The following is a 24,782-nucleotide window of genomic DNA, read 5'->3' on the forward strand; positions in this document are numbered from 1 at the left end:
AAACCAGTATCTCTCATGATAGAAGAGCTGCAGTTTGGAATGAAAGCTCAACAGCTTAGCCCCCCTGCTGGTTTCATGACTGGTATTGGAGCCCAGGAAGCAGGTGTAACCTGCCTTGGGTCATGGCCACACACTTCTAGAATAAGTAATGGAAATGATTTTCAGGTTTTCTAAAACAAAAAAAGTTATCAGGTACCACTTAATTAGATGCATGCTAAATTTATTTAGATACATTCAAGACACCCTTGATTTCCTGTGCCTAGACCAGTATCTATGCAAATCCTGTATGACCTTTCATAAGGCAGTATGCTATCGTCTGTTAGTTCCATCTCTATTGACCATAGTTAAACATGAGTTACAAGCCTTATTTAGTGTGTTCCCAAACATATGATTTTGGTATACAATCAGTGCAGTTAGTGCTCTTCACTAATAGCTGCAGTCACTGCATGAATGGAGTTCCGCAGCACCATATGGACCATTCCAGGTGCTGTTCATTATAACTGAACTAAACTGCTTTATGTAAATAGGGCCTCTGTTAAAACCTCAGATCTGGGTCATATGCAATGAGAAACCACTATGGGTTAAAATATTTATTCTATCTGTACTCCACCTTTCTACCAACAAATGGAACTTAAGAATTTAGAGTTTCGCCATATAAAATTGGAGCCCATGTGGAGAAGTGGACAAGGCAGAGCCAACCCAAGCAGCAGAACTGAAGAAATCTGCCCATCTTTATGATTCTCTCAGTTTGCCACATCCCTCTGTGTGCTCTAATCAACAGCTCACAGTCACTTTAGTGCCAGGCATCAGGTTGTGGGAAACTGCTGTACATTGTTCTGTGCTCCCTTGATTAAATCCTCTGTGACTTTTTTGCACTGCAAATTATATCAAAAGAAACACTGCTCCCACCTTTTGAAATAAAGCCCATTTCAGTTTCCTATATTCCTTTTACAAGCAGCTTCGCAAGCATGTCTGCTTGATCACAAGGTAAATCAATTTCAAACTCAGCTTCTATGATCTTTATTCGTGTTGATTTCATGCATCTTGCTAAAAGTAATAAGGAGCAAAAGTCTATCCTGTATGCTTATTTCTGTTCTCCTCTGAAATGGTAATGAGTAGGATCAGCAAAATACAGCCCAACACCAAGCCACTCTAAACAAACCATGAATATGGAACATACCTAAATGTAGGTGTTATTGTTAGACCACATGTTTTATGCCTGAATATTTCTGCAGTAATATTGACACAGGTGGGTTCACAGGAATCTAGAACACTAAACTCAATCATACAAGCAATCTTTCAATGATCTTTCTGTTTATATGGATCCTACCATTTACTTAGTTTTGAAAGATTCTGCCCCTACACCAATGTCACCTGTGCTTCTGAACAGATTACGGCAATGTACCAAATTCAGCAGGTTATGCAAGATGTCAGAATAACCCTGAGCAAAGAATGCTGCGGAATGGCTGTTTTCATTGTTGTTGTTACGAGCTGTCAAGTCGTCTCTGACTTATGGTGACCCTATGAATGAAGTCCTTCCAAAACATCCTATCCATGACAGCCCTGCTTAGCTGTTCTAAATTAAGGCTGTGGCTTCCTTTATAGAGTCAGTCCATCTCTCATTTGTTTTTCCTAATTTCATGACTACAAAGGAATTACAGTGGCTACAGTACTGATGTTAGCCCCTTGAGCCACTGTTGATGGAATTCAGTGAGAGGACAGGAGCATGGTTTTGCAAAATGTTGGAGAAAGAGGGGAGTCAGGGTGGGGTTTAAGTTTTAATTTCGGGTCTCCTAGTTTTTTCTCTCATGATTCAAGTATTGGTTGTTATTCCTCCTTGAATTCCCATACTGCTTATCCCTCACCTCACTCAAGAATGAAGAAACTGAAACTGTGAATGATTTTGTATCCCTTTACTCCATCATCAATTCAAATGCTGACTGTAGCCAAGAAATTAGAAGACTGAGACTTGGAAGGGCAGCAATGAAGGAGCTAGAAAAAAATAATCAAGTGTAACTATGTTTTGCTGCAGAACAAGACTGTGATCATCCACACTACTGCACTCCTGATCACTATGTATGGGTGTGAAAACTGGGCAGTGAAGAAAGCTGACAGGAAGAAAATGGATACGTTCAAAACATGGTGCTGGAGGAGAGCTTTGCAAATATCCTGGATGGAAAGAAAGTTGGTTTTAGATCAAATAAAGCTTTCCCCAGAAGGAAAAATGACAAAACTGAAGCTGTCATACTTTGGCCACATCACTAGAAGGCAAGCCTCACTGCAGAAGACAACCGTGCTAGGGGAAATTGAAGGCAGAAGAAGAAGGGAAGACCAAATGGTATTGACTCCATAAAAAAGCCACAGCCTTAGTTTGAAAATGCTGAGCAGGACTGTAAGTACAGACCATTCAGGACATTTATTCATGGGATGGCATAGGTCAGAGACAAATTGATGACATGTAATAATAGCATACCTCACTGACTTCCTGAATATATTTCTGTATATGGTATAGTTATGCTTCCCCGTTTCCTATATACAAGGCACAACAGAGGTTGCTAAGACAAAGACAAACTATGTATCTGCCATTGCCCTAGCACGTTTAGAATAAGAAACTTAGACTAATTAAAGCACACTACTTTATGTTGTGTGCCTGTTATATTTTGGCAAATATTGGTTAACACTTAGATTAACTGAGGCTAGCTGACTTGGTTACGTAGCCTTATGTTAAAATAGCCTATGTCAGCTACAATGGCATCAGGCTGGCCGAACCGAGGCATGCAAGCGGCATGTGGCTCTTTGAGTTTATTTTGCAGCTTGCAGAGGGTCCAAGAAAGCCTATAGTATAGTAGGACCCTATTTGCCTCTGGCATAGAGCAGGGAGAGGACTGGATGGGATGCACCTGATCAGACAAAGGCTGAACTGACGCTGAGGCTGGCAAGCGAAAGCAGGCTGCTTCATCTGTGGGCCTTGCTGGAGCTGAGGGTCTGCATGACAGATGCACTCCAGGGGAGGATCAGGCTCCCGCCAAAGCTTCCGGCATGGCAGCTGGAGATGAGATTTCTGACTGCTTCTGCTGCTGGGTGACGTCTTGCACCTGAGCTCCCACAGCAGCCGTGTATGGTCACTCACTTTCCTCCTACTTTCAGAGCTAAAAAAGGAAACAGAAAGGCCCCACTCCAAAAGCTTTTTAGCATTTGGGCTTGAAAGCACAGTGGTGCCCTAACAGAAGTTTACTCAGCAGTAAGTTCTAGGTGAGTGTGCATAGGGTGCATTAGCTGAAATACATGTGAATCGATTAATCATAAATTTTCAATGACTCACAGCCAAATTGGAGACTCACAGGACCTCATCTAGCAGTAACTAGCCTGATAATTGTAGCAATGTCTGGTCATAATAAATAAATAATAAACATTTGTTTGTCTTATGGCTCTCAGACTTCTGAAAACAATTGTTTGTGGCTCTTCTGTTGAACAAATTTGGCCACCACTGGTACATATGATTACTACTTATATACCATACTATCAATATACTATGCTACACTGCGTTATATTATAACTGAAGTTATATTAGACATATTATTATTTATTTAAACCATTTCTATGCTGCCCCCATTGCAACAAAGCCTTGGGGCGACTCACAAGAATACATAAAAACATACACAAATAATAGTAATATAACAATTTAAAAGAAAAAACATTTAAAAAACCCCGGTGCATTCTCGGCTAATTTTAAAATCCTAATTAATTCAATAATTTAGCAATTAAAATAAGTTTTAAATAAAAAGGTCTTAGCCTGGCACCAAAAAACAAATAGCATTCCCAATGGAGGGCCTCCCCAGGGTCCCCACTAGGCTTCAGTGTAGACACAGAACCGACCTCTACTGGGCCTCAGATGATTCCCCATGGAGAGCATCCCCGGAGGCACTGCTAGGCCTAACTGTAGCTATGGAACCAAAGAACTGATCTCCACCAGGGCTCAGTCATTCCCAGGCCTGAATTTGGCCATGAAACCAGAAAACTGAAACCAGCCAATTAAGACACAGCCACATAATTCTACTGTTAGGCCTTGAAAGCAGTTTCACTAGAGCAATAATGTCTCCAGTCAAAGTCAGGAGACTTCCTGACAATTGTTTAGTAGAGCTTAGCAGCAGATGATTCACTAAAGAGCAAGAGCTCTGCTGGATGAGACCAAATATTAGATAATAACCTTCTTATACTTTAGGACTTAAACAATACCAACTGAAATCTCTTTAATGTGGCAGCTTTATAGAATGCTTTACACTATGCTTTTACACTATGCTTAATAGTGTAAAATATTTTATTTATTAAAACATTTCTATGCCGCCCCATTCGCCGAAGCCTCGGGGTGGCTCACAAATACATAGAAATGAGGGACTAAAATACTTGTGGGCTCTCTTTATAAGGTTGTTGTAGTCTGCTCTGTTCTTTTTGTAACTGATAAATCCATATAATCATTACTTAAATAAATCTATTTAATATTGCTGCAGACAGACAGAACTATCTTAAGACTGTGGGTTTCTAAAATTAAATTTGAGGTGAACTGGACTTAGTGAAATAAAAAAGACAAAGAAAACTGAAAGTGTAATATGTTTCTATGCATAATGAAAACAATCTAAACCTTAATTGTGTAATTAAACTTGTTCTTCTGGTAACCAACAGATAATTATCTTTTAATGACCCCATAAATCTAGCCTAATTTAACTGCTATTAATATCTTACTTGAATTTATAGAGCCCATTAAAGCAGGTTTTTATTTTCTTGTGTTTTCTCAAGGAGATGATTGAATCTCTTTCTCCCTCCCCCCTCTATAAGTACAACACTATTTTAGTTAATGCCATCAATGCAAAATTTGCTATACACCAGCAGTTATGGGGTTGTGATTGGATCTATCTGCTACTGAACTAATTTAACAAGGGTGTAACACATTGTCACTAGATAGAGAATTCACTGCTATATGATATGGTGAAGGCTGTTAATAGAAATGGCTTAAATACAAATTGATAGACAAATCATATCAACTGATGATTATACCATGATGGGTAAGTATGGACTCTTCATATATGGAATCAGCATTCCGTTAATGATAATCACCAAAATCAAAGGGATGGTTGATTCTACCATACCTGACTTGCAAGGTTCAAATGGGCATCTGGCTAGCCTACAATGGATGAAGAATGTGTGTCAGACTGGATTTCAATCGCACTCAGCAAAGCATTGGTATGCTCTGAACAGACTGACAAGGAGGCCAGAAAAACATGATTAATAACACTGGCAACAGTACTCTCTGCCACAATAATTTGACATGTTTCTATCTTTACTTCAGTATTTATGATCTCCAGTCCTTTCAAACCTTACAGTTCTAGGCCTGAAATTCAATTCATCAATCCCGGTCTCCTGACTACTGTGCCTTTTTCAGTGATTTAACAAATGAATCCGATGGAATAAGGTTCAATGTCTAATAGTTGCAGGTTATAGAGAGTCTTGTTTCCATCATACTCTGGTCTAGCTAAACATTTTAATTTGTATCAGTCATTTTAATTTCATAGACGACCCCTTTATAGTCATAAATGAGACCAAATAAATGAGACTAAACCTTATATAATGCAATAAAAAGAAGAAAAGTGATAGAACCTGAAATCTATTCCTTCTATCTATTCTTGCTATTCCTTATCACTTTTTATATGGCTTATATTTAGATATAGTATCAATATAAAAAGATATACACATATCCTAGTATTATGTAGTCTGAGTTAAGAGTTTTTATCTTATCAATATGCATTGGTTGATAAAGGCTAGCTATAAACGTATTCAATATAGCATGTTTACAGTAGTAAAGGCTTCCCCATCTTGTGCCCCCTCAGATGTTTTGAGCAGGCTTTCATGATCATTGTGAAGTCTTAAAGATCTAGAGGGCACAAACTTAGTTAAGCCTTCAGTAATATGGACAGAAATCTCTTCTCAGTGTTAGAAAGTATGGCTTAGAAGCAGGCTTAGGTCCAGAACTGTCCCATTTTGAACATAACCATTGTTTAATGTTACATTAATAAGGACTTCTTCAGAAATCTGCTGCAAGGAGTCTGGAAGTTGCTTCCTCTTTAACACTAGCTGTGGTTTATTACATCTGAGAAGGGCAAATAGTTTTTAGTTTAAACTGGCTCATTTTAACAACTAATGATCAAACCACAGTCAGTGTTAGTATTAAACAGGAAATGGATCCTCCCACTCTCCTTGTAGTCATACAAGAAAAGGGAAGGGAACATATGAATCTACAACTCACTCATATTCAAGCATTTGGTTTAGTGTCATGCCAAAAACAAGCTATTAGAACAAAATGTAACTTAACTAAATGATCCATGGTTATGTATGATGTTAGAATTCAATCCCGAGTTAATGTAGCAGAAGGTGCCCTAAGCAAATTTTCTGCTCTCTCCCCCACCATCCATCAGTTTCCCTTGCCAGAGAGTAGTGAACTCAGCAAGGTTCTATGAAGAAGTGCTTCCTTGAGGTCCAGGGGACTGGCAGGAAGAGGAGGGATGGGAAAGTCGGCCCCCATCTGCCCCCTTCTGCAGGTGGAGAACTGGATTTGACAGTTACGTGGATCAGCAAGTTATGTGCAATCCTTCAATAATACTCAGTTGTGTCTACCTGTTGAGAACTGATAAAATTAGTCACAGCAATTCTTTGTTATAATCTATATTGATGTTTCATGAATATGTATAAAATATAGCTGCTATATTTTACAGAAGCTGCTTTACAGTTTGTGGTACCACTAGGTGATAGTGTAATAACATGCAACAGTGGAAAACATCAGCAGGGGCATATAATTTAGCATCTGATGTGCTCCAAATGGGGTAGGCAGTTAAAAGAACATGATTAGTACAAGTCGTGAAAATGAGCAGCACTTTGAAATAGACCTGCAGGCAGGAGCTATTTGTGCCAGTGAAGTTACAGGAAAAGTACATTAGTCAAGATGGTTATGGATAGAACTTTGCTACCTCAGTCTTTGCTCTGTATAAGTATGCAGTACTTTGTAAGAAATACATTTCAACTTCCAGCTATAAATGCCAGACTGGAAGGACTGTACTATTAGTATAGCACATTTTAATGTTGATCCATTGAAAGTCATTGAAATAATCACAATGAGCTTATATAACTTAATGACTGAGTTTTGTTCTTTGTAGAAAACTGTGTGTATTGGGTTTGATAATGCGAGATTGTGCTTGACTTAACATTACTTTAAAAATTACTTATTTAACAATCTTTTTTTTTTATTGTTTAACATGTGTTGTTAAAGGCTTTTCATGTTCACTAAAGGTCTAAACTGCTGAAAAATTACAGCTGTTAAGGGCCATGATCTTAACAGACTCATTATTTAGGTAATATTGATATGTTATAGCATTTCATGCTGTGCCTAATTGCAACTTCAACAATTTAGAGCTGGATGCTTATCAGTGGTGGACCTTGATCCCAGATTTGTTTGTTCATTGGAAGAGACACATGAAATCCATGAAATATCACCAATGTTAGAGTATCCAACTGGTAATCCTACCAACCATATAGAATTATGATATAGCAATATGGCCACTTGCACATTTCCAAAAATGAGGCCAGAGATTTGCATAAAATTTGCATGAACAAATGTATAAGTACAAATTTAGAAAGAATGACTATCATTCAAATAGAAATACAAAACAACTCACCATAGTGGGTAAGGCTGTGATAATTTGGTCTGTGTGCCTGCTGTTCAAGTGCTACTTGTAAATGTGCAACTATTAACTGAAGATATTAAATAAAGCCATGCCTCTATCTCCCTTCCAGTGGCCCTTAAGTTGACATACAGGTTGAATACCACAGCAGCTGTATCCACCTTCATATACTAGGTAAAGTTGACCTATGAAATTTTTGCCTACCGTGCACCTGAAACCAAAGTCCTGAGCCATCTGCCTCTGACTTGCGATTTATAAGCCCCTTCCCATTAGAAACAGAAGGCTGGAAGGTTAGTAAAAGCCAAACAGCAACATTGAGGCCTAGGAGTTTTGAGGCAAAAACAAAGTCAACTGAAGAAAGAAAGTACTCTTAGAAGCAGTCAAAGACAGCCCTATAATATACACACACGTATAGGCAGAGAGAAAATAAATTGTGGTAATGATTACTAGTATAGACTTTATTTTTAAACAGACTAGTGTGTTTAAAGTAGAATTTAGATTTAGAATCCTGCCTCACACGTCCCCTCTCCCCCAACTTCCAAACATGAACTATCATAATGACAATCATAACCCTTCTTCCCTTTCTCCTCTCCTGCCTATCTCCCTGGTAACCAGCCACACTCATCCCCTTCAAAATCATTCTTGCCTGCAGGATCATTCTGTACATGCCTGGGAAAATACCTAATAAATTGCCATTACTAGACCCTCTTCCTGACCTATAACAGCAAAACACACCCTGAAAGACATGGAATAAATGGAGAAATCTGTCAATAATGTTTAACCTTAGCAACATTTATGAGAAAGAATACAGTTGATAACTGAATGTCATTCAGCAATGTTAAACTTCTACAACAAGTCATTTCTTATTTATTAGAGTTATATCCCTCCCCCCCCTTTCTGAACTGAAGGTGTTTTTCATTATTTTGCTCCTACTCTCCATCTGATTCACACAACAACCACCTTGCGAGGAAGGCTGGACTGAGAGTCAGTGACTGGCCCAAAGTCACCCAGTGGGCTACATGGCTGAGTGGGCTCTAGAACCCAGATTGCTTGAACTAGATCCCACGCTCTTAACCGCAACAGCACACTGGCTCTCTTAACTTCCCTAACTCTATTAGCATAAACTGAGCTCTTCTGTGCTGTGACAAGTTTCAGTTTGATTTGTGGAGTCATTCTTAATATAGTCTGCTCCAGCTCTGATAACTGGTTATAATGGCTGAATGTGATTCATGATTCACCATTAACATAAGGCCAGAGGTCAAACAGGTTAATCAGACAGATAGGAGATAAGACTGAAGTGGGGACTCAGGTGTTGTCACTAATGGAAGGCATCCAATAGCAAGATGGGGTTGATTTTAGGGTTTAGAATTTCCCCTTCTGCTGAAGCACCCAAAAGTAGCTGCAGAGTGCTAGAGGACTATTTAGTACAGTATAGGAGATGGTACAAAGCCTGGAAGAGGGAACAACTGAAAAACACCCCTCCCCATTCCACTAATGTTTGCCTTCAGTCAGTAGAAGATACCACTCTATATTATGTATTTATTTACGGTATGAAATACATATTAGTGTAAGAGCAGCAGTGGTTTGGACTTTTTGGAACTTGAACAGTCATGCAATATCAATTTATTTCACACAGTTCATCCTTGGCCTAGGTAGTTTTTTAAAGTGGATATACATTTTAATATAGAATTAAAGCGCATTATAAAACTGAAATGGTGTAAGAAATTCCTATAGAAATGGTAAAATTTTCATGCTACGTACATGTTATTTTACTTACCCCTGTTCTTTGAACTTCCAAAAAAATTGCTCTTTGAAAGGATTTCTCCCACACTGCCAGTTCACTCCCCAATTCCACGTTGAAATAATGACTCTTGCCATGTCCAACTACAACACTGAAACAATATGGTCTCTGGTCTTCAAGCTCATAGTCTTGGTGAATGCCTAAATATAAGTTTGCTTGCAGCCAGCAATCATCATTAAGCCACAGCTGAAAGACATATATTTACAGATGACATTTAATCAGAAATGGATAATACATATTCTTGCTCTTAGTTCTTGTTATTCTAATTTTTAGTTTGTTGCCTTTTGGTCAATGGATTGACCAATTGATTGAATAAATTTTCCTGTCACAACCTTTCTGAGACTTTGAAGGATATGTAAAAAATATTAACGATGTTAGCATCTTATTAATTCTGATTAGCAAAACCACTGAAAATCTTGTGTACTTTCCTCATTCTTTTTAAAATTTATGTCCTGCTTTACTGAATGCAGGTGCAGTTCAGTAAGTATCTTTCTATGTATGTACCTCCTAACAGATTGTCAGCAGTGTTTGCTTTTTGCATTATCAATCATCTGAGTGCAGAATCCAAATATGTAGAAAATATTAGGGTTCTTCAAAAAGTTTCCACACTTTTTTATTTTATAAATGTACATTTTTTGCCGATAGGATTAAAATGTTGGTATGATGCTGGGAAAAATGCTTCACAAAGGAAGGCGACTATGTAGAAAAGTGATGTAATTTGTTTTTGAAATTCTTAATAGAGTTTTAAAAAGTGTGGAAACTTTTTGAAGAACCCTTGTATACAACTCTGTCTCTCAGCAGGTAATTGGAAATGTTAAAACACTGAAAATCTCATTGGTGAGGGCACCAATGAGAGGGTACACCTGTCCCTCATTAGATCTCATTAGAGAAAACAGTATTCCACCATCACTTTTGGTTAGCTCCTCTGGGTCAGCTTACATCCCTTTGTAATGGCTTGTCTTTAAATTTAAGCATTGCACTTCCTTCCATCTTATGACAATGTAGAAGGATTTTCCAAGTTTTTGTGGTTCAACATAAACTGATTGCACATGCTAGGATGAATATAAGCACATCTTGTTTCTCCCTCTCCTCCTCTTCCTCCAAACTATCTGCTAAATGACAGATCCTTTTTGATCTTGCTGATTTTTTGGCTTCCACTGACATCAAGGAAGCCACACAGTACACTGAAGTGCTGCAGGGTAAAAGCAAGTTCCTGGTCCATGCTTATGATTGTAAACGGTCAACTCCCACTGCTATAAAATTGTACTGTAAGTATGGAGTGGGGTGTGTGGGGAGGAGCAGAGCAATGCACTGTTGACTCAGCATTTTTTTAATATTTTCTGTCAGACACAATAATGAGCATGTATACTTGAGAGTAAAAGCTAGGTTAAGGCATTGAGTATCAATTGCCAAGACCAAAATGCTACACAAATGCATTTATTTTTCCTGGGTATTCCAGTTTACCTTCTTTACATGTACCTTCTTTACATGTACTGTTGATTATAGACTCCTGTGTTGAAATTCTTACTAAACAAATTGCCTGATACAGCAATTTGTGGTTGATGTGAGAGCTCCAGTGTACCCATAGAGCAAATCTTATTTATTTAAAGGAGGAGTGGATAACATATAGGCCAAAGGTGGCATCTAGCCTGTCGACCTCCAGAGGATTCTGTTGGAGCTCTTCCTGAACAGGCAGCAAGTGAGCAACCTCTCCCTGTCCTTGCAGGCAAAAACCATTGCTTTGATTATCTGAGTGGTGCTGAGGGATGGTGGGGAGCAGTGCGTTTTAACCCTTTGTCCCTTAACAATCCTTACAAAGATTCTTCCCTTCCCTGATGTTGCCGTCATGCTTAGGAAAAGGTCAGTGCAGTGTGGAGGTTACAGTGATGGACTCAGGACCTGGGAGATCTGCATTCTAGCCCCCATTTGTCGAAGAAGCTCACTGGCTGACTTTGGGTTAGTCTCTCAGCCTAACCTACCTCTTAGGGTTGTTGTGAGGAAAACATGGAACTATGCAAGTGTCCTTGAGAGATAAATCCTATATGGTGCTGCTGATGATAATGATGATGAAGATGATGACGGAGACATATTCATGTAGACTGCAGTGGGAAGAAAGTGTTAAATCCATCAGTGAGCACGTCTGTGAATGGGTGGCAGTGTGTGTTCTGCAGGGGCAGATTACTGTTCAGGGAGTGAGGCCACTGGGGTGAACATGATGCCTATCCCCAATTTAAAACATTCCTCCAAAAGCTTAAAACAGCATATGCATGTCAGCTTGTAAAAAGCAGTTTGAGATTTGTTATAAACAACAAATCGTATATAAATATTGCTAATAAACAAAACAATAACTTCAAAATGAGCAGAAGTACAGCCACATACTGAAACTCTCCTTCTCCTTTCCAGTGAATGAGGAAGCTCATGTGTGTGTGTTTCTGATGGATTAGGGTAATGGTAGGTAAGACACTGATGCATGGAGTCAACAGTTTTGTCATGCTAAATATTTTAATAAAAGGTGTACTATTTAGAACTTTTGCCCATCAGTATATGCAAAGTAAACAAGCAACATTTTTAATTATGAGCATATAATATTATGTTTATTCTTTCCAGATTGCTTTGCTTAAATACCTTCATAATGGCATCCCTGTGAAGCAATAGAGTTAGGAAAAATTACCATGATGGAAAAAAAAAACTATTAAAGTCAGTGGAATCACACAACAGAAAATATTGCTTAGCTATGTCCTGATTGTAAAGCTTTTTTTAAAAAATCCCAGACAAAAATAAATAAAACAAAACTCAGGATATGAAATTTTTAAAAACCTAAGAAGCATTTTCCTTAGTATGGAACAAGCAAAAGATTAATCTGTGTGTGTATGTGTTGTCCATCCAATTCCATTACACAACTGGCCTCCTCACTGCTTGTGCAATAGTGCACTCCCAAGGCAACCCAATATAAATGGAAATGCTCATTTCTGGATGGAGGCTTTTCTGCTTGTTTCAGGACTTCCCCTAGAGAATACTAAATACTGGTTACATAAGTGATGGATCCTACTTGCACAAGGGAACCAGCAGGGCATAAAAGAACTTCAGGGGATGTAAGTACCCCACTGGATTGTGCATAATAGCAGTCCCTTAAATAAATACATAAAGCTAGTCCATTTATAGTCTTATGAATATGCATTGTGATTAATTCTTGGTTTCTTAGCAATGAAAGATATCACCTTTGCGTCGTTCTGTAAAAAAGGCACTATGTTGGCACACAGGTACATACTCATGAGAGAGAGTAGTACAACATAATTCATTGCATGATTATTACACTGAAATTTCATAGGTGAGGAGTGGCAGAATCTACTGTGGATTGATATGTAAATTGGCACTGAGAAACAGTACTTTGTTTTAACGCAGTGCTAGTAACGCCAAGACAGTGGATAGATATTTTAAGTTTGTTTCCTAAATGTTCATTTAGCATAGTAGGCAAAAGACTGCACTGTACCACCTGCTGTATGTGTGGTGTCTTTTTGTTGCTATTGATGAGAGTATCCCTGTGTTCAGAACCTAGCACTGGTTGTGGCAGTTTCTAAACTGAATGCAGAACAATGTTTTTAACTTTTAAACCCCTGGGTCCAAGATACATCAAGGAGCAGTTCCACAACTTCTCCAAGTGCCAGACTTCTGGACATAAGATCTGTGGCAGTGAAAAGGACTGTTTTTCTTTTCTGAATTCTAGTTTCTATTCTCTCTCTCTCTCTCTCTCTCTCACAGCCAATAAACAAGTTTCAAGCTCGCTGTAAAAGAATACATTTGGGTCCATTTGCTGACTTAAAGAATGGGATGAGCACACAGAGACTTGCTTCTGTATGTGTGCAGAATGTCCTAAACAGATAAGTTGCAGAGGTCCAGCTGGCTAGTCACTGAGTTTATTCAGAAAGACCACAATACTTTTCTGTTTTGAGGGGCACAGGGCTGAGTCTACTGATGTTTCTGTTTACTGGGTTGGTCTGCTTGGTTTTATTTTTATTGTTTTAATGTCATAACAGTTTATATTGGATTTTATATTTGTTTTCATTTATTGCTAGCTGCCACTGGAGCCTTTATGGGCAAGAAAAAGAAAAAACAGAATACATGAATAAATCTATATTCATGAAGCATATGTTCCCTATTTAAAGGACTTGGCCTCAAGAATTATGAAAAATGGGAAGATTATGAAAAATAATGAGTGGGAATAAAAAAGTGGAGAAAAGACTGGTTATATTTCCTGATGTTTGTTATGATGCTTATTGATAAAGATTTCAAGAACAAATCATAACAATATGATTCCATATAGCCTGAAGTGCCTGATCCCACCTAATCCTGGAAACTAAGCAGGGTTAGACCTGCTTGGAATCTAGATGGGTGACTTAAAATGTTGTGAACTGGCCATCTTTCACAAAATCCAGCCAGTGCCTCAGCCCTCCCTCTGGGGAAAAGCATTTAGGCAATCCATACCTCTGTACTCCTCCACCTTCCCAATTAACAGGCAGCCACATAGGATTGTACTCTGTATGTTTAGTGTTGCAGCTTGACTAGTGTAAATCTTTGTTATTTTTATTTATCAGTTCTTAACTTTATTTCTATACCAGCCAATAACAGAAGATCTCTGGGCAGTTTACAAGATAAAGTTTAAAATCATAAAATGCAATAATTTATCAAGTATAATATAAAATTGCAAGTTAAAAACAGAATAAACCAAAGTAGAAACCCAGAAGAAAAACAGCAGGTGCATAAAGATCTAAAAATGCTGGAACACAGTTAAAACAAAAACAAAAGGGCTAAAAAGCTTGGGAAAATAAAAAGTATTTACCTGGTTCCAAAGAGACCACAATGTAGGTGCTAAGTAAGCCTCTCTGGAGAGACTTTCTTGGAATGAATTGTCATGAGTTAGGTTGGGTAGGAAACACATGTTGTCCCACACAAAAGTGGACTGAGACAATAAATCACAATGCATCCATTAAACATGGAAAAATAATTCCTAAGTGAAGAGATGACAAGTCGTCTAGTAGAAACCAACCTGTACAAAGAGTTCAGAGGAACATTTTCTGCAAAGGTATTGGAGCCTTCGAATTTCCAATAGTGGAGCTTTAATCTATTTTGAAAATTAAGTTTAGTCCAACTTAATTAATTTGCTCTAAGTTTTCTTCATTACCATTTATACTGAAAGTGTCAACAGAACAGAGGCTAGCCATACACTGATGCTTTTGTGTTTCAGTTAATGTATTCATCCAGACTGACAATTAAGAGTTCATTTATTAAAATGTCAAGAACATAAAGGCTTGAATCTTGGGCAGTTTATTTCCAGTTCTCACCCACTCACCAACAAACTCCCCCCTGCCCCAATTCAGTGACAGCATTTAGTTTTAATTTGGCTTGTTCTTGAAATTAACCTTGCAGAAATATCAAGGAAATAAGAAACCTTGAGAAATACTTTGAAAAATGGGCAACTTCTTCAGCAAACTCCACTGGAAGGCATTTCATAATATTTAAACAAGTTGGGCAGATGAGTTACCAATACCTGTAAGCAATATAAGTTGCAGATCTGAGTCCCCTAGTCCAGACTTGGGACCACACTGGTAGGAGGGTGGGTTAAAATTACATTGCCCCCATGCTAGGGTCCTAATCTAGATTAGCCCTCAGCACTTACTCTATAGTATAAAAGGAGAAAGTCATACTGTTAGCTACACCTTTAATGTGCATTTTGAATCTAAAGCTTTCACAAAATTCAAAGCATGGAAACCCCAGGTCATAGGATGGTTAATTTGAGGATTTTGTCTGTGTATCACTTGAACTAATCATACATTGAATTTTATACATGAATATTGTATTCAGTTGTTGTAGTGACAGTAGTCTATTGTTAGTATTTATTTTGTAGTGTTTACTCTGACTGGCATTCACCCTCCAGGTTACCATAAGCCCTGATACCCAAGATCAGGAGTTCTCAAACTTTTTCAACAGGGGGTCAGTTGAAAGGTGCTGGCAGTGGGCGCGGGCCACCAAGGCGGTGCTGGCGGGGAACACGGGCTGGTGAGGGTGCACGTGGTAAAGCGGGAGTGGGGGACACGTGGAGTGAGGCAGCGGCTTGCTCGCGTGGAGATCGTTTTCTCCCAGCGAGTCCAAAACAATCTCTGTGCGAGCAAGCCGCAGCTGGGCATGCACACGACATGGCGCCAGCTTTCTTGTGCAGAAATCATTTTCTGAGAGAGTCCAAAAGCATTTCTGCGCGAGCAACCTGTCACCTCACTGCGCACCTGTACATGCGCACGCACGGCGAGTCCAAAATCTCTGAACTGGGCCGGATAAATGGGCATGGCGGGCCGGACTCGGCCCACAGACGGTAGTTTGAGGACCCATGCCCAAGAGCTTTCTCACAGAAAATGCCAGAACAAAATCTGCATCTTATGTATTCAAAGCATGCAATCTAACACTGAGGTACAGACAAATAAACCAGGTGGGTGGCACTGGAAGGGGCATGAGACTCTGTCATTGTATAAAGGAAATGGAATGGAGATAAGAATCGTCTTAACTGGTCCAGAAAGTGTCAAGAGCTTCAATGTAGATAATCACGGTAGTTCATTGTCAAGAACTAGTTTTATAGTATTGATAAAATTTCTGCCAGCTAGCTTCTGATCAACATTATCAGAATGCATCTTTAATTCAATTTTAATGTTGGACAAATGCTAGAGAGATGTCATCTATAACTTACATTAGACCTACCTTGTGAACTTTAAATAGAACCTCACAGAGGTTATAGATTTTTTCAGCTTGTGCCCAGTCTAATGTGCTTACCTGTAATGCCAAAATAAAATAGTATTAGAAATATTTTGTTAAATAAATTTTGCCCAACAAAAAGTATTATCTTGCCATTTCATAAACTTTGTTTTAAAATTTTTACATTTTAAATTTCTGTTTGCTTAATTAATTGAAAGCTGTGCGCTCATTCTGTCTAGCCACAGATGAAATTACATGTTGCTTTTTTTAAAACCGCCAACATGAGAACAACTATTATTTGCATAAGTTATTCCCTCTATTGCAAGACTATCCTTACCCTAGCCACCGTGTGGAAGCAAAACGTTATGCTATCAGAGAGTGAATGTAATGCTAAGGGTAGTAGTGGAATCTAGGCATTACAAATGTATTATTAATTACACATATCTAGGAACATGTCAGGAATTTGATAGTGGGGTGAACATTAATTGGGTTTTCTCCAGAGTACATTATGTCAATTTTGCACTGGCACTGACTCATGTCAGTTGAGCCCGCTTGCAGACTTCCAGTTTTTAAAATAGACTGTACTTTGCAATTAAAAAGAAAAAAGCCTTGGAATATCTACACAGAATGAAATGAAACTCACTTTCAGAAATTTCAGGTTGGCCAAATTAAATTGTGCTAGAGATACACAGTTCTTCAAAGTTGCGCAAATATTTTGAGCAATTCAATTTCGACTTCCTGAAAAAATCTTTGGGGAAAAATATCATGACCCCAGTTAATTGACTTTTCAGGCAATGGAATTAAAACAAATTACACAGTAATCCTAATTCCTTCGACAAAACGGAGAATCAAGGGAAAACATAAGTGCTGCCATTGTGCTAGGGAGCAAAAGGCCACTCCCCTTCAAAAAACCCTGTTTCCTCAACTAAATATAATCTGACCATTATTACTGATTCAAAAATGTGTCCTGGGTGTGATAGACTTGTTGAGAGGCTAGAAATAGCTGTACTACTTCAAAAGAAAAAGAAGCAAGCACACTTATTTGTCTTAGTACTACTATTATGCAGAGCAATCAACTACTCAACAAAACTGGAATGCTATGTTTCACTCAGTTTGGTTGAAAGGAGCAGCATGGACTTTAATCCAAATGCTTTCATTCCACCAGATGAGTATACTGCTAGCCTCCAACTAATCTTTTTTTTTTTTCTTGCTTTGTGTAAACTGTCTTTTTCCTTTTCAGCTCTTGGTGCCAGACCCGAAATGGGTACTAGTGACCTTCCTTTATCTCTAAAGCTTAGGAACCCTCACTTTCATCCATTCTATTTAGGATTACTTTTATTTCTTTTATTCTCTTGCAGCCGCCCATGTTTTTTTCCCTCCAGGAAAGATGGTTGGGGATGATAGATCACAAAGGGCACCCAGTCTATGCTGAATGTTTCAAAGAAAATACTACAATACTCAAAACTATATTGAAACTTGTCTGTGTATCCCAGTGTTCAAGGTCATCATTAGAACATGAGTGACATTTTACGGGCTTTCAAGCAGCAAAACACAATACAAAGAGAAGTTAGCTAAAAAGGAAATTGACGGTATTTGCCATCTTCTTCCTTAGAGCTGTCACACCAGTTTTAACTATAAAATATTACCCAAGGCACTGGTAGTTGGAATCTCAAGCACACAGAGAAAGAGAGGAAAAGAGAGAGTGAGGGAGCATTATATTTCTAGTCAACTATAAATTTTTAAGAGGAATGTGCAACACTACCCATATATACCTGGGAGCAAACCCTATTGAACTTGGTGGGACTCCTGAGCATCCATGCATAATATTTCATGGTAAATGTACAATAATTCTTCTTTACTAATGTAAAATGTTAAAGATACAATTGTTCATTTTGTGTGTCCAAATACAAATATTTTTACTGTTTCCTGCATGTGACTATTGGCATATTTTTGCACACTGGAGGAAATAGATCATTTCCTATATTATCTGCCAAATACCACTTTAATCCCAATTAGGTTTGCCACCAATGTTTTCCATAAAGCAGAAACTTTGAGAAGAACTTGCATGGATAAAAGGTACAGCAAACTTTGTAGTATCCCTTAAGAAGGGGTGTTCTTAAACCAAACTGTCAGTCCTTTTCCCCAAATTTTAACACAGTTATAAATTTAATTTCTCAAACTTTAATGTTTTATATGTTGTAACACAAATAGCTGAAAGTGTTTTGTGTTCTTTAAGCCTCTGTGTATGATTTATTTAGCATTGTAGATTTTTTCCAAGAGTTCTACAACATTTTGATACTCTTGTCTTCTTGTCGTCTACTTGGGAATTGTGCAGGGTGAAAGAAGGCAGAATTTACCCCAGGCTCAGGACAGAATAGTCCAGGAGACCTCTGATTCATCTGTCTTCCCAATCACACCCATCATCCACTGAAATTGAAAGAACTCTTCCAGTAGTGGCCCTCAGAGAAACCTTCTAGACTAAGGTTCCAGATAGAGTGATAGGTGTCACACTTCACACATACCTGCCATACACAGGTAGCAAGTGGTTTTCCTGAACCACTTGAGTATCCAGGGCATGTAATATTTTCCCAATTTGAATCACAGAACTGGAACAGACTGCCAAGATCATCTAGTTCAACCACTGTTCAATCAAAAACTGTTTGCGTTAGAGTAACCTGACTAAGCAGGAGTGTGGAAACTTTTTAAAGTGGCGACTGGATTTCTGACACCTCTCACCAGCTGAATGAGACTAGTTCCTGCCTGAGGAGGTGGTGGGCTTTCTGGGTTGGTACTGGTGGCAGCAGCAGGGATGTAGGGTAGTTTGTGTTACAAGGTTGTGTACAAGTTTCACATGGTAAGAATGCTCACACCAGGCATGGGAGCCATCTTCACTCTTTGTGACCTTTTCCCAACTCTGAAGGAGCAAATCCCACAAAGGCACCAACTTCACTCATCCTTGAGGTTCTCCACTTAGGGGTGGAGCAAAGTAGAAATTGATTCCCATTTCTTTATCCCATCCCTTACATTGATAAAGGGATGGAGAAATGAAGTTGAACTGTCTTGTGGTCCATTCTTCTTTCTGAGCAGTAGTGCTTCAAGGAAAGGTGTCGGCAGAGGCTGTGTGAACCAGCTACAATAAATTTGACTTATGAGCCAGAAGTACCCATCTTTGTGATAAAGTAATTCACTTCTCAGTAGTATGTGTTACTGGTGGCTACTATCGGTAGGTTGGTTGGGTGCCTACTCTAATGAATGCTGACTGTCCAAATTGGTGCAGACACTCACAATTTATTCACTGCACATGAAACACACCAGTTAAAGACCGGCGTTAAGGCTGTCCTATGTTGGCACAAGTTATGCTGGCAGAAAGCTAAGGAATTCTGGCCTTCACTGAACTACCACATAATCACTGATGATGTGCAGGCACAGTACTTTCCAAAGAGGAAAAGAAGAAAAAATCAAGACCAGGGCCACCAGTATACCATTGGACAGTGTTGCAATGGAGCTCCCTGGAATGCATCCCTCTTCAGTTCACAGACTCTTTTCATGCTTGACCCCATCTTGCAAAGCAAGCCAAGAAGTCCAGAAATGCTCACAGAACTTTGGTTGCACAACCATAAACCTTCTTCTGTATTATGCACAGCACAAGCAAAGGTGCATAGTCAGGTCCATAGAAGAACACTGCTTGTGTATTGTTTGCATAGGCCCAATTCCTGGCAGGCTCCCATGCAAATGCTCAACATACTCACTAGGAGGGCAGACTAGCAGTTGTGAGAAAGCAGGCCAGAGTCCAGGGAGTTGCACCCAGAGAATCCAATGGATTTGCATGCCCAAAACAGATTGCTCACATATCACTATCGCAGGACACCTGGTTTTTCAGCAACAGTTCATCACTGTCTCAGTAATGCACTGGATACAGACTTAGAATAGACCCACTGGCAACAGTGACTATACACTGGATGCAGCTGCTTTTGCACTGGCAGGATTTGTGTTCCTGCTGGTGGAAGAAAGACAGCATTGGCAATTCTTCATCCTTCTGCAACATTCAGTACCACAACATGGCACCAAAGCCACTGTTCAAGAAGGAGGGGACTTAGGGGACCGCAGGATGAGAGGGGGAAGATCATCTCATTCTGTTCCCTGACAGTAATGCTCCAAAGGAGCCAAACTTTTGATTTCAGTGTTTCTATTCTAAGTATGTTCTAAGTTTGGATCTAACCTATTATATATAATTGCATCTGTGGTATTATTTCTATTATTTTTAACTTGAGCTTTGCCTTCTTTGCCCTGTTGATGTATACATTTGCAAACTGTTGGAACTACATTATAAGCAGTCCCACCCCAAAATTCTTTAATTACCTTCAAATTTGAAATTCTCTAAAAGTAAACATAATTACATTGAGTTAGAACTAGGAAAGTCTAGTAATAGCTTATTGGAATATTATGCAGTCACATTTGTTTGCTGTTTTATTTAACATGATGGAGTCTAGAGGACAATAGCTCAAAAGACCTTGCCAGCAACAAGACAAAATCATAATTTTCAGTCCCTAATTAGCCTCCTGAGTAACCATAGTTGCAAACTAATTACCATGGCCTACACCTGCCCAAGTCTTGAAAAGCTACTTAATTCCAACAGGGACATCTTTGATGCCATTGATGAGGTCTGTCATATTTTTAACCACCTCCCCTAAGGCAGAACAAATCCTGATTTCTCTAAACTTGTCAGACTCTGGACTCCGAACATCACAATAAATCACAATCCCACAACATTACACTTTCTAGAAGTCAGCTTGATAGGTAGTTGAAGAGTACAGTACTAGAACTTAGAAATCTGGGTACTAGTCCCCACGGAACCACGGAGCTGAGTCATAAACCAGTCACAAACTCTTAGCCCATCCTATCTTATAGCGAAAAATGGGAGGATATGAATATAATAAATAAATATAACCCTCACAGGACAATGCTAGTTGAAATTAATAATATTTCACCAAAGTTGTTTTCAAACTGATTTTAAAAGTTGCTGATCAGAATGCTAAATAAACCTTGCAAAAATAATTTAATTTCCCCACTAGTTGCAGGAATTAGACAAAGTAGAAAACATGAGGTTGCTAGTTTTCTTCAGCCAGCTTTATTGCTTGAATTCATCTTTTGTCAACAGATTCTGAGAAAATTAAAAATTTACAGCCTTAAAGTCTTCATTACATTTGCATCACTGCAAGAAAATTAATCAAGAGAAAGTAGATATCAAGGCTGTACCATTTAACACATTTATAATAGTGCAAAGTTTCAGCTCAATGAAACTTCTGTGTCTGCAAATGTAGGGTTAAATTATATGTCATGTTAGTCACATCTTGCTACTCCAAGCCATTTTATCCCAAGCCATTCATTTCCGATGAATTTTACTGTGGTATCAGATATGAATTTCAAACTCAAAATACTAAAAAAACCAACTGTCATATACTATTAAGGCTAAACTTTAGGCAAAAAAACTATTACTAAGAATTAACATTTTTGGTACTGTGGTATAGTTTTCTAGGCTAGTCTAAATGTTCTCCTGTGTGGCTGCAGTCCCCCTCAACCCACAGGCACAGTCGAAGAAGGCCCACACCCTACCACCACCACTGAAGTTCTGACTCAGAGAGAAAGCCACCACAGAGACGACTGATAGGTGGAAAGGGAAAATGTCCGTTTTGATTTTCCTTTTCAAGTTTATAGCCTCAGACAGGAAATCCCTACAAACCTATGCTCCCTGCAGTACCCTTCCAAGGACTACGGGATTACTTTCTAAAGACACCGTCCAATAAAGTTCATTTGTTTGCTGCCAATTTTGGTCTATACATGGTCAAACCTGCCACTTCTATGCACAAGAGGAATGGCAGAAATGGGGACATTGTGCTTTGGGGGGCAGCCTGAATGAGCAGAAACGCTTGTTTCTAGAAAGGGACAGCTCATATTAGAAATTGTTGCTCCTATTAGAAAAAGACTAAAATGATCAAACAAATAAAACCCATTATTCATATTCTACAAAATGGAGCCCTCTGCAATAGCAGTGCTCTGCAAGTGCACTCATAGCAGGACAGCTTTCCGGGATAAGAACCAAACCTAACAAAGACTATACAATTCAAGCAGATAGATGAAAGCTTTCTGATATGTCAGTTTTGCTATAAAGAACCATTGTGATCAAGGGCTTAAGTCTTTCCCTTCCATTGAGTGTTTTTTGCTGAAGTCTTCATACAATTCTTGAATAATAGATTAGCTTTTAAAAATGTTTTAACCCATCAAGATTGACAGTGCTGATACTTGGCTTTGTCCTATAATTCAGCATCCATGAATGTGCTGATCTTGGCAAGAAGGGCTCCTTTGACATGTAGTTCCCTGCATGTTCTACGCTGGTGCACTTTTTTCCAGAACCCCCACCCCCAATTTTCAGCACAATATAATTGTGTTTATGCACAGACAGGTGCGAAGAGAATTCTTCTACCTTGAAATTAGGAGGAGGAGATGGATTTAGGGAGAGGTATCCAGAAACATAACACTAGTGGTAGTCAAATGCATGGTGTACCGCTGTAGGCTATGACCAGGTAACTGTCATATGGGTGTACCTCTGATAAATCTGAAAAGGTCAGGTGATCACCGTAGCCTGGGAAAAGAACTCAAGAAGACAAGACAAACCCAGAGGCCCCAGCAGAATACAGGAGGGAACAGCTTCAAGAATTAAAAGTAGGGGATCTACACCCAGGGCGAGGCTGGAGAATGAATTCACTTTCCACAGCAGTGGGGGGGGGCATCCATAATCCAGTATTATTTGGGGATATTTCTGTCTAAGAGCCTTCTTCAAGAACAGTCCAACTCTGGGGATAGAAAGGTGGAGCAGTTTTGCATTAATTTCTCGCTTTTGGAATAATAACTTCTCTGTTCAGCTTCTAGCACTGGTTTCAGTCCTTGTTCCACTGTCATAAGAAGAAACTAGAAGGGTGTACTTTAGACAAGGCTGTTCAAATCAGGTTGTCAGGGGCTGAATGTGGAAATACTTTACTTTTAAAATGTTTTTCCAGATTTCTGTTTAAACAAACTGAAGTAGGTAGAAAGTAGACTTTTCCAAAACAGCATGCTAGATCCTGAAAAACACAGCATTATTCCTTTTGCCAAGCAAAAATTCTGTATCACTGTCCTCCTATAAAAGCTTAGGATACTGATAGTCCTTTGGAGGGTCTTCCATTTGTCTGTCATGTAGCATAGGCTTTTAGTCTAGTGCTCTTATTATACAGTGGTACCTTGGCTCACGAACTTAATCAATTCCAGGACTCTAGTTGTGATCCAAATTGGTCATGAGCCAAGTTAAATTTCCCCATAAAGTTCAATGTAAATGTTCTGTAACATTTTTTTAAATCAGAAAAATGTAAAGCAAAGTGACAAAGAACCACAAAGATCGCAGCCATCTCCCCCTCCACCCTGAGCACAAGCGCGGTCATCTCCCCGCCCCCCCAGCACGACTTGATTGCGCCTCACATCCCTGCACGTGCCTGTCATCCCGGCATGCTATGGGGGGAGAGACGGATGCGACTGCGGGCGTGCTCGGGGGGAAGACAGGCGCGATCGCGGGCACGCTGGGGGGGAGAGACAAGCATGAACGCGGGCACACTGGGGGGGAGAGATGGGCACGATCATGCTGGGGGCAGGAAGATGGCTGAGATCGCGGTTGCGCTCCTGCAGGATAAACAAGCACAACCACGGGCACGCTCCTGCAGGAAAGACCCAATTTGAAGTTCATGACCTGAGTCAAAATTTTATGAAATGTTTGTTTGTGACCCGATTTAGTCGTGAACTGAGGTGATCGTGAGCCGAGGTACCACTGTATTTGTGGAGTTGCAGGTTCAAATCCCATAGCTGCTCAGCTGAGAAAAGAGAGACTGTATACCTCTGGCAATGATTTTTTAAATTTTCTCTGTCAAACAATCTAACAGCATAACAAAAATTCACATTGGTGTCTCCCATCTACCTATCCTACAAAACTGAAGCTTAGTAAAGACTGATGGAAGTGTGGCTTGAAGTTTGGACTTGGTATTCATGAGAGACTTTCAGTAACAGGGTTTCAGTCTTACATTATGTCTGCAAAGGTGGAGATGAGGCTTGTGCCTTATCCCTCCCCCCACCTTCTGCCATGCACAGATGTAGCCAGGAAAAAGCCCATAATAAATGCATTCATAAGCACACACAAATCTCTGGATCAGAAGTTTAATATTACTTAAGTGGACTAAGGCCCTGTACAAGGATTTGCATGACTGAAGATAACCCCATTGTCTCATGAATCATTTAGTATGTAGGTCTTTTTTGAAGCAAAATTAACAGTGCAACAAAGTCTTATTTAAAACAGATCTCCTGCTGGGGTGCTCATGATGTTTTATAGCAAAAAAGAAATATGAGTAAAACAGAACCTTTAAAATGCAAGCATAGCAATCAAAATGTCACATTTGCTTATGGTATGACAATTCATTATATGAAATATGATAATATTG

The 24,782-nt window shown here is 39.2% G+C and overlaps 1 protein-coding gene across 1 annotated transcript in view; it reads right to left on the minus strand.

Annotated features, from left to right (window-relative positions):
* The window catches only part of SNTG2 (syntrophin gamma 2), a 240,384-nt gene that overhangs the window by 19,272 nt on the left and 196,330 nt on the right, over positions 1 to 24,782 (minus strand). Inside the window, exons 13-14 of the mRNA XM_044419194.1 lie at positions 16,273 to 16,344; positions 9,505 to 9,714 (exon numbers count right to left, since the gene is read on the minus strand). Of these exons, the coding sequence (XP_044275129.1) occupies positions 9,505 to 9,714; positions 16,273 to 16,344 (282 nt within the window). The remainder of the gene's footprint in view (positions 1 to 9,504; positions 9,715 to 16,272; positions 16,345 to 24,782) is intronic.

This window comes from Varanus komodoensis, unplaced genomic scaffold (genome assembly GCF_004798865.1).
Source record: "Varanus komodoensis strain SLA01 unplaced genomic scaffold, ASM479886v1 scaffold10, whole genome shotgun sequence".
Taxonomy (NCBI): domain Eukaryota; kingdom Metazoa; phylum Chordata; class Lepidosauria; order Squamata; family Varanidae; genus Varanus; species Varanus komodoensis.